At 61.7% G+C, this 12967-nt stretch overlaps 1 protein-coding gene across 1 annotated transcript; it reads right to left on the bottom strand.

The window, feature by feature from the left end:
* Positions 1-2062: 2062 nt before the first annotated feature.
* On the bottom strand, positions 2063-11918 carry CCND1 (cyclin D1). Its single transcript, XM_087822062.1, has 5 exons — positions 11477-11918; positions 9824-10039; positions 9179-9338; positions 6628-6776; positions 2063-4990 (listed from the first exon to the last, which is right to left on the bottom strand). Exons 1-5 carry the CDS (start codon positions 11672-11674, stop codon positions 4826-4828), a joined length of 888 nt encoding a protein of 295 aa, XP_087678188.1. The 5' UTR covers positions 11675-11918; the 3' UTR covers positions 2063-4825.
* Between the last annotated feature and the right edge of the window lie 1049 nt (positions 11919-12967).

Raw genomic sequence — 12967 nt, 5'->3', positions numbered from 1 at the left:
CACTGTTTTTGCCACCCAGTTTGGAATTGGGGGCGTAGAGCATGAGCAGGACACCTGTCCGGGGGCTCACACCTAGGGCAGTGACGCCTGGGCAGGTGTGATGGGGAAGGCCTGCGGGGGGTCTGACATGAGCCCTGGAGGGAAGGCAGTGGGAAGGCTCCTCAGGCTCAGAAGTGGAGGCAGAAGGTGCCTGGTGTGCCCTGCGGTCCATGGGTAGAAACTTTGGGGTTAGGGCAGTCAGGGGAGGGGAGATGGAGGTGGGGGAAGAAAGGGAGTGAGATGGGGCTAAGGGGGAAATCTGGGCCAGGCACAGGGCCTTGGATGGAGCCAGAGGAGCCAGCAGCCCCAGGAGGGTTTGGCCGGGGGTGGTGGGGCCATCTGAGGCAGGGACGTGGACTGGAAGGCTGGGAAGGCCCAGGTGAGAGCAATGGGGCTGCAGCGGGGGTGATGCTGGCCATGTGTCCTACCAAACTCCACAACAGGTTAGGTTTTATTTTTGCCATAGGCATGGGCCTTCACTGCTACCGCATGAGGCTACTCGGATGCCTGAGGGGCTGTAGGTGGCTTGAGGTCAGGGCCTAAAGGCATCACTGAAAGGAAGAGCCTTCCAGACACCTCCCACGGGGTCTTCCCAAAAGGAGCCAGGGCCTTGGGGGACTCTGGACCCCCTTGCTTGGCCCAGACCTCTGTGCTTTTGGTTGTACAGCTCCTCAAGGTAGGGCCTCTGCCCCTTGCCTCTGGCCCACACAGGGCTGTGTCCAGTCCAGGCCTCTCCCTTCCACTCTGTCTGCCTGGCAGCCCACACAGATCTGCAGTGCGGGAAACACTAGATGTCACGGAGTGTCACAGCCCAGCCTCTGAGCATTCACCTTGCACAGGCAGCTCGCCCTTCCTCTCGGATTCCTGCTGGGACCCTGCCCTTCCTGCTGGGACCCCTCCCCCAGGCCTGCTCCTCAGCATGATCTGCGGTCTTGGTGGTGTCAGAGCCACGGCTCAGCTGACTGTTCACATGTGGTCTGTGGATAGAGACCACAGATGTCCCTGGGTCCCCTGCGCTGGCGTGCCTAGCTTGTTCTGGGCTGAGCCACCATGATGGTGTGGACCCTCACCTGGCCTTCCGGGTGCCTTCTCCAAATCTGTCACTTGGCTTCCTGCCACATGGGATCCCCTTTTGGAGCATCCCTCGGGCTCCTGGGGCAGCAATTCCAGCCCCTCCACACTGCGCCTCCTCCCAGAAGCCCTGGTGCCCACCCCAACCTCATGGGTTCCCCCTGGAAGCCCCCAGAGGAGGAAGGCCCTCCTGGGCAGGCAGGTCCACAGCAAGTAGTGACGTCCTTGATGGGTAACCTGGGCTCGAGTTGCTCCTGAGCACTCTGAATCCTCACGACCCTGGGGGAAGGACACAGGGAACTCTCCCAGGCTCTGGGAAGCTGGGGCTCAAGCTGCTGACACCTGCCCAGTGTGTTCCCACCCACCGTTGGAAACAGGCTGGTGCCATGCACCTGAAACCTAGAGGTAGTTGTCCCAGGTGTCCACCAGGCCTCCCGGGTCACTGGCCCATATGAACGGCCACCAGAATGCAGCTGACACGTGCTGTGCCCTCCACCAGCCCTGGGCTGCAGGATCGTGATTCACCAAGAGCAAACAGCAGTTTGTGCCAGGAGAGGGACAGTGGAGGCTGGTTTATTTATTTTCCTATCTGCAAATAGCCTGGGAGGGCGAGCTGGCCAAGACAGCTCCAGGCAGCAGGCAGTCACGTCACCCCAGCCACAGGCAATCACTTCCCCAGTCTTCTCGGGGGAGCAGGTGCACCCCGCCTCCTGCGCCGAGCACCACCAGTTCCGGGACCACCAGGGACACATGGCAACACGAGACATTTCTGGTTGCCACGCTGGAGATGGCGGGTCATCTGGTGGGCAGAGGAGAGGGATGCAGCTAAGCACCCCACAGCGCACAGGACAGCCCCCATGCCAGAGGATCCAGACATCCTGGCTGCCTGTCACCCCCAGGCCTCGCGCCCCTGGCTCCCGGCCCCACCCCACGAAACAGGCAGGCACCACACTGGGGTTTTATCAACTTTATTTCTAGACTGTTTTCCGCTGGAAACGTGCCGGTTATATGTCCACGCTGGGAGACGCCGCGGTGTGCCACCCAAAACACACAAGACCCACTCACCAGACCCTCACAGACTTGCTGGTCACGGGACAGGCCCCACCGTGCTCCCACCCTGCCCTGGCCTCAGAGTACACAGCGCTCACCCCGCAGGACAGGCCTAGGACAGGCTGTCCCTCAAGGACCAGGTTTGGTTCAGACATGGGTGCTGCAGCCAGGACAGTTGAGGTAAACGGAGCAGGGCTCCTGTGGGCGCGGCCTGGGCATGCCAGCCGCCCACTGGGCAGGGCCGCCAGGGGGCAAGTCCTTTTGGTTCGGCAGCATGCTGGGCGATGTGGGCACCTGGCACCACAGGCGGCTTCGGTGACATCTGTAGCCTCTTTACATGAGCATCACGCGGTCAGTCGTGGACAGAACAGAGGACACTAGGACATCATAACAGATCCAACACCCCTGGACCTTAGGGACTCCAGAGGCCGGTGACCCAGTCCAGGGCACAGCACCTCAGCGGCACATCAAGACGCACTTGTTACAATAATAATATAATAATGCAAGTTTCATAGCTATACGCAAACAACACAGCCGTAAAAACTACCGGGATGGTCGCCAGGGCAGGTGGAGAGCCCAGCACAGTGGGCGCAGGGGAGGGACCCGGACACGGGCTGGTCCTCAGAGTCGCCGGGCGGCCGCCCGCCCGCAGCCCGGCGCCCGGCCCCACCTGGCCGCTGGTCCGCACGTCGCTAAGTGAAACATGAGGTATCGTGGAACGGGAACCTTTTTGGAATAGAGCAGTAATCACATTAAGTCAAAATTGATCACATAAAAAAAAAAAAAAACTACCAAAAAAAAGGCATCCGTAATACATTTTTTTTTCTATGAGAAAATTAAAACTAGAACATGGCAGTACATGACATCGTAAAACAGAAAGACTGATCCTCCAAATAGCAGCAACACAATGTGAGAGAAACAGAGAAGCGATGTGAGTGTCTCCAGACCGGGCTGGAAAGTCATCGGTAGCAGCGAATGAGAAACGGAGCCGCACAGCCTGTCCCTCGGGGTCCCGCCTGCCTCCCCCCACTTCCTCCTCACTCCCTCCCAGCACCAGCCTGGGCACTCTGGCCACCCCTCCACACTCCCTACTTAGCATCACACAGAGGTCCATAGCCAAGGTGTGCAAGTCATCTACTGGTCGCTAACATTTTTTAAAAAAGGGGAGCCGGGGATGAGAGCATGCGGGAACAGCTTGATTCGAGCGCCCTAACTTTCCTGGAACCGAGGCCTCTCCGATCGATCACGTTGGGAAACACCATTCAGGCCGAATCCGTGTGTCTGTTTTTCCGGGGATTTTTCCTTCTGCGGAAGGACCTGACTTCTCCAGGCGGCGCTAAGCCTGCCGCCGGAGGGCGGTGTGCGAATCGGGAGAGTGCATCGCGTCACACATCCTACTGGCCTTACGAGCATCCTCTGCAATAAATATTCCTTTTAGCCTCAACTATAAATTATACATTTTAGTGTTTAAAAACCTCCCTAACCCTTAAGCTACGCGTCCTCTAGGCGAACCTTTAAGGCCCCTACTTTCAAACGCCGGTGGGCACCGAAGGATTCCTAAGCCTGAACCTCTCTGCGGGGGAAGGGGCGCCGTCCCGGCACCGCGAGAGCGACCCTTCCTCCTTGACCGGAGCCCCGACTTCCAAACTACCCCCTCGAACACTGCGGCGACTTGCACTGGCCTTGCGATCCTGTCTGCCCGAGCACGTGGGCGTCCCAAACCATTCCACGAGGACCCCCCCCCCCCCCCAGCGCAAGCAAGAGACCTCCCCGAGGGCTGCTGGACCGAAAGTGCTTTGAAATGGAATGGTTCTAGAACATCGAGAAGGAGACGGACAGGCGAGCTGTGGGTTTCACCCGGACGTGAGCGGGCGGCAGGTCCGGTGGCTGGCGGCGTCTCCTAAACGGGCAGCTACAAAAATACGAGGATTACAAAAATAGAATCTGTGACGTTGCTACTGCGGCCCCTCGTGAAGAGCACAGGCGGGGCCCGGGCCGGCCGGCGGGCAGGAAGGGCTAGCGGTGCGGATGCTCAGCTGCACGCCCCCACCCGGCAGGTTACACGGCCGTGGACAAGGTGAAGGTTACACGCCTACCTACGGGATACAACGCGCACACAGGTGACTTATAAAGTGACTACATGCATGAGCAAGCGGGATACAGGTGCCTACGGCCGCCTCGAAGCTGCGCCCCGTAGGGAAGCGCAAGAATACGTTGTCTACCTAAACTCTCTTCTACTGTAAATGGTTCGAGTTTTTTTTTTTTAGAACGTTTTTAAGCTTTTTTTTGTTTTTTTTTGCCTTAAACACAAAGAATCAACCCTAAGCCCCCCGCAGACGCGCTCCCCGTGTTAATGCCTATCCTTAAATGCAGACACAAACACGTTCCTGGATAACTAGTCGATTATGGGCTACCAGGTCCTCCCCCCACCCTCCAGCTTGGGGTTATACAAAATACTATTTTTTTTCTGATTTTTTTTTTTTTAAAAGAGTTTTAGGTACTTCCCCCCCCCCCCCCTTGCTTATGAAGTCAGAGACGAAAGGGAGAACAAAGGAAAAAACCAAAGAAGGAGAGGGAGCGTTTCCCTCCTGCCGAGGCCCGTCCTGGGGGAGCGGGTCTGTCAGGGGAGCACCTGGGGCCAGCCCCTCCCTCGCCGCCTGCGCCCTCAGATGTTCACGTCGCGCACGTCAGTGGGCGTGCAGGCCAGGTCTGCCTCCTCCTCCAGCACCTCCTCCTCTTCCACCACCTTGAGGTCCAGGCTCTGCTGGGCCTGGCGCAGGCTGGACTCCAGCAGGGCCTCGATCTGCTCCTGGCAGGCCCGGAGGCAGTCCTGGGGAGACAGGAGGGCGGGGGGACGGGGGTCCTCAGGGGGAGGCTGCAGGAGGGAGCCCACAGCCGGCCGGGCAGCGATGGTCCCACTCAGGACCGAGACCTCAGGGCTGCTGGCCATCTTCTGTGAACGCAGACGTCCTGTCCTGCAGCCCCCCTCCCCCGCCTGTGCCTGTGCCCCCAGCAGCAGGGCCCGGGGCTCTCCCTGGAATTCCTCTGCCCGGCTCCCATCACAGGCCCCGCCATTCCCACCGGCCCTGCCACTGTCCTCGGCACGTCCAGCCACATGATCCAGGGCAGGGGCCCCTCTGAGGCCGGCCTTCTGGACTTAACCTCTGCCCCTTCAGCCCCAGTGAGCCCAGCCTTCCGTGATGAACGCCATCAAAAGCAGGCCGTGCACAATGCGAATGACTGTTGGGGAGACCGGGACCCTTTACCCCGTTTGGCTCGCATCCTGGACGATGCATGCAGTGCCCACCCAGACCTGCAGCTCCATCCTGTGACGAGCTGATGTTGGTCCCCAAGGGCCAGCTCTGGAAAAGGGCAGACAACCCAGGCCCCCACTCCTGAGGGGTGTCTGTGTCTCAGCTGGGCGATGTTTGTCACTGGGTGACCAGACTAATATCTGTCAGCCTCAACTGACCGCCCCCTCTTCCCCCTTGGTGGCATTTCTAGTGCTGATCCCCGGTGGCCCCCGAGAGCGAGTGATGGAAGCGCCGTCAGCAAAGCGAGCACCGAGAGGCAGAGGGGAGGTCCCCTCTGGGAGCTGCCCATGTCTACGAGCAAGAATTTGTCTTCTGGGGACACATAGGCTGGCAGCCGAGTGCTGCTGGCCAGAGGACAGGCAGGTGTCTGTCTCACGCCCACCTTCCCTGCCCCGAATGGTGCAGGGGAGATGGCACCTGGCTGAGGTCCATAGAGCCTCCCAAGCCAGGCCTGACCAGGGTTAAGGCGATCACTCACTCCCAGGGGTGGACGGCTGACCTGCCAACCACTCAGGTCTAATTCAGTAAACGCCACAAACCCTTGTAATTGTTATTTTAATCCTTTAAGGAAAGCAAAGACGTGGGACTAAAACAATAGCATTTTTAAAGAAGACAATCGACTGGGGCTCTAACCGCAGCAGCCTCTCCTCTCTCCGAGGGCCATAAAGAGCAAGGTGGTCCCCGCCGGCCCATTGTCATGACCCCGGACCTCACAGGGGCCCTGTTAAAGCTTCTATTTATTGGCTGTCCGCATTGTGGCCCAGACAAAGCTCCCACGGCCCCTCCCCGCACACCATTAGGGCACGCATCGCTGGCGGCCTGCAGTGGGCCCCTTCCCGAGGGCTTTATGGCTCCTGAGAGCCCCGGGGGACGCTGGGAGCCCAGGAGGACCCTTCCTCACCTGCTCGCAGGTCCAGGAGGTGCTGCTTCCAAAGGAAACCCCAAGGGGGGGTGCAGCTGGCACACTATCCGCCTGGGACAGGTCCTGTGCCTCTAAACTCAGCCACCTGCCCCCCTCCCGTTGACCCCAACCCCTGTCATCCTGGGGGATGGGGCCGCGGCACTAACTGTGGCCTCGGCACCCCAAGCACCGGCATTTGGTTCTGAGACTTCCAGGTCCCGCCCCAGCCGGCGGGAGGGGGGGGTTACTTACGGGGTCGCACTTGATCACTTTGGAGAGGAACCGGGTGAGGCGGTGGTAGGACAGGACGCTGTTGGAGCTCCCCAGATGAAGGCCTTGCACCGCGGCCACCACACTCCCTGCGGCCACCATGGAGGGAGGGTTGGAAATGAACTTCACGTCTGCGGAGAGGGAGAGGCGAGGGGGCCTTGAGTGGGGGTGCTCCACAGGATCCCCGTGATCTGATCTGTGCTCGGCAGGCCCTGGGCGGTCACTGGAGGGAGTCCCTGCACCCGGCTCTGGTCCCGTCCCCACCGGGGCACAAGAGCAGGCCCCAGGCTCCAGATGTACCTCATGCGGGAGCTTGTGTCCTTCACTTGATGCAGCCCCTGGGGGACCCCTCCCTGGCTGACCCTGCCCCTCTGGAACACGGCCGAGGCCTGGGGAGGGCACTTCCTGAGAGCAGAAACACCCCCTCCCCCGCTCGTGTCCTGCACTGGGGCCCGGCCTCGCCCAGGGCGGCAGGCACCCTAAATCAGTGCTTAGGCCACTGGCCTTCCCCCAGGGGTGAGCTGAGTGAGCTCCTTCCCCAAACTGTAGGGAAACCCTCCACCCAGTGAGGGGGGCCTGCCCCTGGCCAGGCCCACCCCCACCCCACAGCTCATGGGGGCTGGGACCTCTCACGGAGAGGAGGGCAAGTCAGTGAGGACACGGGTGGCACCAGCAGCAGCGGAACATGCCTTTGTCACACCCGGCGAGGAATTATTGGTGGGAAAGGCCACTCATTTCAGGACCTTAATGGGGGAGCTGGGGCCCTGAGCCTGGAGCTGGGTGCTGGGCGTGGCACCTTTGTTGCCACTGTAGCAAAAGCAAAGGCTCCCGTGTCCACGTGCAAACACGTTTAAGGAAAAGTGAAACCCGCGCCAGGCGGGCGGCATGTGCTCGTGTGCAGGGATTCAGGAAGCCAGTCTCCTGGCACGGGGAGAGCAGAGCCCCCCGTGGCACCTTCCAGCGGGACACGCTCACACCTGCATCTCGCATAACCTGTACGTGTTTGAGCTTCAACTCTGTCACTCTCATCTCCGGAGAGGTCCCTTTGTGACCAAGGCCGTGGCTGCATCTCAGCCATCTCCAAACTGTGCGGCTCGGCCAGGCCCAAGCCCCGAGCATCTCGAGGGACCTGGCGGGTGCTGCTCCCTTCCTCAGGCTGGAGGTCTCCCTGGGGCCCCACCCTGGAGTAGTGTTTGCAACAACCTGGATCAATCACCACAGGTGGGCCAGGCATCTGAGCAGAGGCAGCTTGGGAGCTGGACCACGGCCAGTTTGCAGCCTGCGCGCCAGGCTTGCTGCCCTCGCTGCCAGCACCCGCAGGCTGCACACACGCTTTCCAGGGATCTCGGGAGAGGGGGAGCGTCAGGGCTCAGCTATCCTGGGGGGAGGGTATGCAAGAACCACTCCTCCGAGGAGCTCCAGGAAACTTTGCTGTTTTTCCAAACAACCGTCAGCTCCATAAAAGGCTGCCTGGAAGTCTCGGGAGGCCTCCCTCTCCATAGGTGCCCCAGTCAGAGGGGCCAGCCTGTGGGAGACTCCCCACCCGCTCAGAGCTAGGGCGCCTGGTGAGAGGGAGCCCGGTCTATCTGCCCTGCTCCTCACTTGGAAGGACTCGGAGAAGGGTGGGGAGGCCAGCAGAATCCTCCCAACTCTCGCCTAAGCCAGAAATACCAGCCACCAGGGCCCCCAGACATCGGGAGGGTGCAATGAAATGTGGGCTGGGGGCTCTGCCCCTTTGGGGGGCTGGAAGATACCAGAGGACAGCTTGCCCCTTTGATCAAGTGTAGCTGTCAGGTTGCCCAGAGTAAGCCCCAGAGTGTGACAGCTGAGGCTGGATGGGGCAGGGGCCCATGGTCAGGGTCTCCATGGAGGGAAGGAAAGGCACGGGGGTCAGGAGTGAGGCTGGGGGCAGCGCTGTGTGTGTGTGTGTGTGTGTGTGTGTGTGTGGTGTGTCCGGTCTGGAAAGGCTGGCTGCTGCTCGGGTTGGGCCGGGGGAGGGGATGCTGCCCCCTGCCGCGGACCTCAGCCGCAGGCTGCTCTGGAGCCCCTCCCAAGGCTCAGCCAGGCTCCCCTAGCAGGGCCTCAGGCAGCCCAGCCAGGCTCCTCCGGTGGCCGCCCCCGCAGGAGGGCCAAGCTGGCCGCCCAGAGCACGTGGTGCAGGCACTGGCGGCCAGGGCTCCCCACCCCTGTAGGCGCCCCTGGCAAGTGTCCCAGCCTGTGAGAGGCCGGGAGGGGGCCCCAATGCTCCAGCTCCTCGAGGACACAGGAAAGGACTGGAGAAGGGTGGGGAGAGGCCCCTGCCTGGGGTGGGGAGCAGAAGCCAAGGCAGCTGGACACAGGCAGACCAGCCACCCAATCAGGAGGACAGCAGCCCCTCTAGCAGGCCCAGCAACAGCCCAAGCCCTCTGCTCAACAGAATGGGGAAGAGGAGCCCTTCTGAGGACAGGAGGGGCCTGGTGGGGAAACTGAGGCAGAGGCAAGGAACTGTGCTAGGAGCACCCAGGGAGGCCCGGGCAGCGGGCCCTTGCCCTACCTGTGGCACAGAGGGCGACGAAGGTCTGCGCGTGTTTGCGGATGACCTGCTTGTGCACCTCGGCCACGGGCATTTTGGAGAGGAAGTGTTCGATGAAGTCGTGAGGGGTCATGGCCGCCAGGTTCCACTTGAGCTTGTTCACCAGCAGCAGCTCGGTGTGCTGTGGAAATAGGTGACCAAGTGACCAGAGGGGCAGGGGAGCCCCTGGGGGGCCGAGTGGGACCGGGGCCTGGAAAGAAGGGATGGAGATGCTGGGGATCCAGGAACTGGGGGGCAAGGGCAACATGCGATCCCAGATTTTTTAAAAAAAGAGAAGGAACCCCGTTGGCGTGTAAAGGCTGCTGCTCATTCGCATGATAGTTCACAGGTGGCGACGCAGGCGACCCCGCGCACCTGGAGCGCGCGGGGCCTCGTCCTCAGCGTGCGCGGCCCGCCCTCGCCGCTAGAGGGCGCGCACCGCCCGCTTTTGGGCCCCTCTGGGGATGCAGACGCGGTGGGAGTCTGAGCAAAAGCGAGCTGGGGCGGCAGGGAGTGGGGGGTCCCGCCCGCTCCTCGGGAGGGGCCGGGGTAGTAGGGCCTCCCGTCCGTCTCCCCCACACCCCGGGGCCCGTTAGCTAACGGGGTGTCGCGTGGCACTGAGGTTACCAGCAGCTCTTCGGGCTGGATGGAGTTGTCCGTGTAGATGCACAACTTCTCCGCCGTCAGGGGGATGGTCTCCTTCATCTTCGAGGCCACGAACATGCAGGTGGCCCCCAGCAGCTGCAGGCGGCTCTTTTTCACGGGCTCCAGCGACAGGAAGCGGTCCAGGTAGTTCATGGCCAGCGGGAAGACCTCCTCCTCGCACTTCTGCTCCTCGCAGACCTGCCGGGGCACCGGGTCCGTGACCGCCGCCGCTGGGACCCCTTCCGCGGGACCCCGCTTCCCCGCACCCGGCTCGCGCGTCCCCGAGCGCGCGGGGGGTCGGGTAGCGGCGGACGCTTCCAGGGATGCGCCCCCTCCCCTGAGCGTCCCCAATACCCACCCATCCGAAACTGAAAGGGAAAGTCCGGGGAGGCTGGCACTGTGGGAAACAGGAGCGGGCACGGCTGGGCGAAGTGCGCTGTGCGCGGCTGCCGGCCCGGGGACCCCGGCCCGGGTGGGTGCTCGGGGGCCCGCCTGCACCAGGGTCGCATCAAATGGGGTGCGGGGCCGCGGGGCTGGGCGCCACGCTCGCAGCGCCTGCGAGACACAAAGGTGGCGTCCCAGGCCGCCGCACCGCATTTCCCCAGACGTCATCTTTTCAAAAAATATTTAAAAATATTTAAAAAATAATTTGGTACATAAAAAATACCTGAAAATGACCGCCGGGCGGCCCTTTACCCGAGCCGGGGGTCGGGAGCTCGTTGCGGACCCCGGGGAGATCCCCAGGAATTCAAATCCAGGCCCCCCCCTTCTCCCTGGGCGCGGGCGCCGTTTCTCTCTCGCAAGGGCACCATGCCGCACTTTCAAAAATTATTTTAAAATACTTGCGGGTCCCTCAGGCTCTCACTGAAAGCCTGAAAATGTGGCCCGAGCCTCTGACTCGCTCCAGACAGGTCCCCCAAGCTGGGACCCCTGCAGACGAGGGTCAATCCCCAGAGTCTTGGGGGCCACGCGACCTTGCAGCCCGGCGTGCTCTCCAGCCCAGGCTGGCCGTGCAGGGCACCCCAGGACTCGCTGCTTGAACAAAGGGCCCCCCTTCCTGAGTGGGGTACCCCTCAAATGCCCACGCTCCGTCCCCGAGCCCCTCCCGCCCGTTCCCCGCATCCGCGAGGCCCCTCGCCGCGGCCCCAGCGCCTCGCCGGCCGCTCCCCGCCCCCACCCTGCCCCCAATTATTAATAAACACTTTAGCTTTGCAATAAAAGAACAAAGATGGCGCATAATACTGGCACGAGCGGACCTTGCATACGTGTCCATGGGTATTAATTTAAAAATCAAATACATGCCCCCTCCCCATGCAGCTGATGGCTCCGCGTCCGGGAGAGGAGGCGCAGCGGGGCTCGGGCGCAGGCGGGGACCACAAAGGGCGCCCAGCCTGCCCGCCCGCACCCTCGAGCCAACTGGGGTGCGTCTGGCACTGGCTTTTTCCCGAAGGGACCCCCCCCCCAAGAAAGGGTATTTCTAACGCCCCTACCCCTTCGCTCAAAAAATGCCTACAACGTATATGTATTTTGAAAATACGGTTCCTAGCAACAACCCCGGCAAACTGCAAAGCTAGAGCGGGAGAGAAATGCGGGTTTAGGCAACTAGTTGCAGGACAGCCGCCCGAGGCCCCGCACCTCCAGCATCCAGGTGGCCACGATCTTCCGCATGGACGGCAGGATCTCCTTCTGCACACACTTGAAGTAGGACACGGAGGGCGCGCAGGTCTCCTCCGCCTTGAGCATGGCCCGCAGCACCCGGTCGTTGAGGAGGTTGGCGTCGGGGTACGCCCGGCGGATGGTCTCCACCTCGCAGCACAGGAGCTGGTGTGCCATGGCTGAGGCTTGCTGGGTGCCTGGGGCGGGCGCGGGGTCGGGACTCGGTCCGCGCTCGGCTCTGCTTCTGCGCCCCGCGCTCCCGGGAGCTCGTCTACGCTTTGCTGGAGCGCGCGGGCGCCGCTGCTCGCTGCTACTGCGCCGACAGCCCTCTGGAGGCTCCCGGGCTGCAACTTCCAACAAAACTCCCCTATAGTCCGTGTGACGTTACTGTTGTTCAGAGATCAAAGCCGCGCGGAGAATGGGAGGGGGACGGGGGCGGGCTCAGGGGGAGGGGGCGCGGGCGCGGGCGCGCAGCGCCGGGGAGCGGCGAGGGGCAGAGTCCCGCCGCGGAGTTGCCCCAGAAGCCGGGTTTTCATAGAAATGCAAATCGCCCCGAGGCAGCCTTTCTCCCCACCGGGGAAGAGGGGTGCAGGGGGGCTGTTCTCCCAGAGTGGGGCCCCTGTGATTTGGGGGGTGGGGTGGACGTGGCTCTGCAGAGGGGGACACCTAGGAGGGCGCGCAGGCCACACGCAGCGGGGGGTGGGGGGCGCATGGAGGGGGGACTCCGGGGCTCGGCGACACCCTATATCCGAACCCGGAGAATGGGCACATTTCCGAGAACGCCACGAGGGCACCCACGGGTGGAGAGGCGGCCAAGGAATCTCAGCGCCTGCATCTTCTTTCATTTTCATTAACACGTGTAGATTTCAGGAACCATTTAACATTCAGGGGCACGCTCCCGGCGGAGCCCACGGCCCGCTGGAGGCTTCATTCCGGTGCACTGGGGGTCGTCGCAAATGGCCCGGGGGGTAACCCTAAACCTTTAAGAGATTTCAGCCTAGCATGCGCTCGCTAAAAAAAAAAAAGAAAATAAAACAAAATAAATGCCCGAAAATTCCAGCAGCAGCCCAAGATGGTGGCCAGCATTTTCTTCGAGCTGTTCTGCGCGCCCCGGGCATCTGCGGGCTGTCTTGCCACCTTGGCCAAGGCCATCCTTGCGGGGGTCCCCAAGTCCCAACCCACCCCTCCCGGCAATTTGATGCTAGAAAAAAAAACCACCCTGTATAGAAAGCAGCAAGACAGTGGTCCCTGTCCTGTCTCATTTTTAAATTAAAAAGTAAAATAAGTCGCTGGAAATATTAGTCGCGTCCCTGCCTGGGACAGGACCACCGGAAGCCTCCTAATTGGTTCTGTTGGGGGGGGGTGTGATCTTTTCACCTCCATACTCCGCCCTGGGGCTCGCATTCCTGAGCCCGAAGGGGATGGACCGACGGCCGGGGCGACGCGAATTAGAACAATGATGAAGTTAAG

This window comes from Miniopterus natalensis, chromosome 11, assembly GCF_054644295.1.
Source record: "Miniopterus natalensis isolate mMinNat1 chromosome 11, mMinNat1.hap1, whole genome shotgun sequence".
NCBI classification, from domain to species: Eukaryota; Metazoa; Chordata; class Mammalia; order Chiroptera; family Miniopteridae; genus Miniopterus; species Miniopterus natalensis.
The sequence above is the reverse complement of the archived record's forward strand: the minus strand, read 5'-3'. Positions and strand labels throughout refer to the sequence as shown.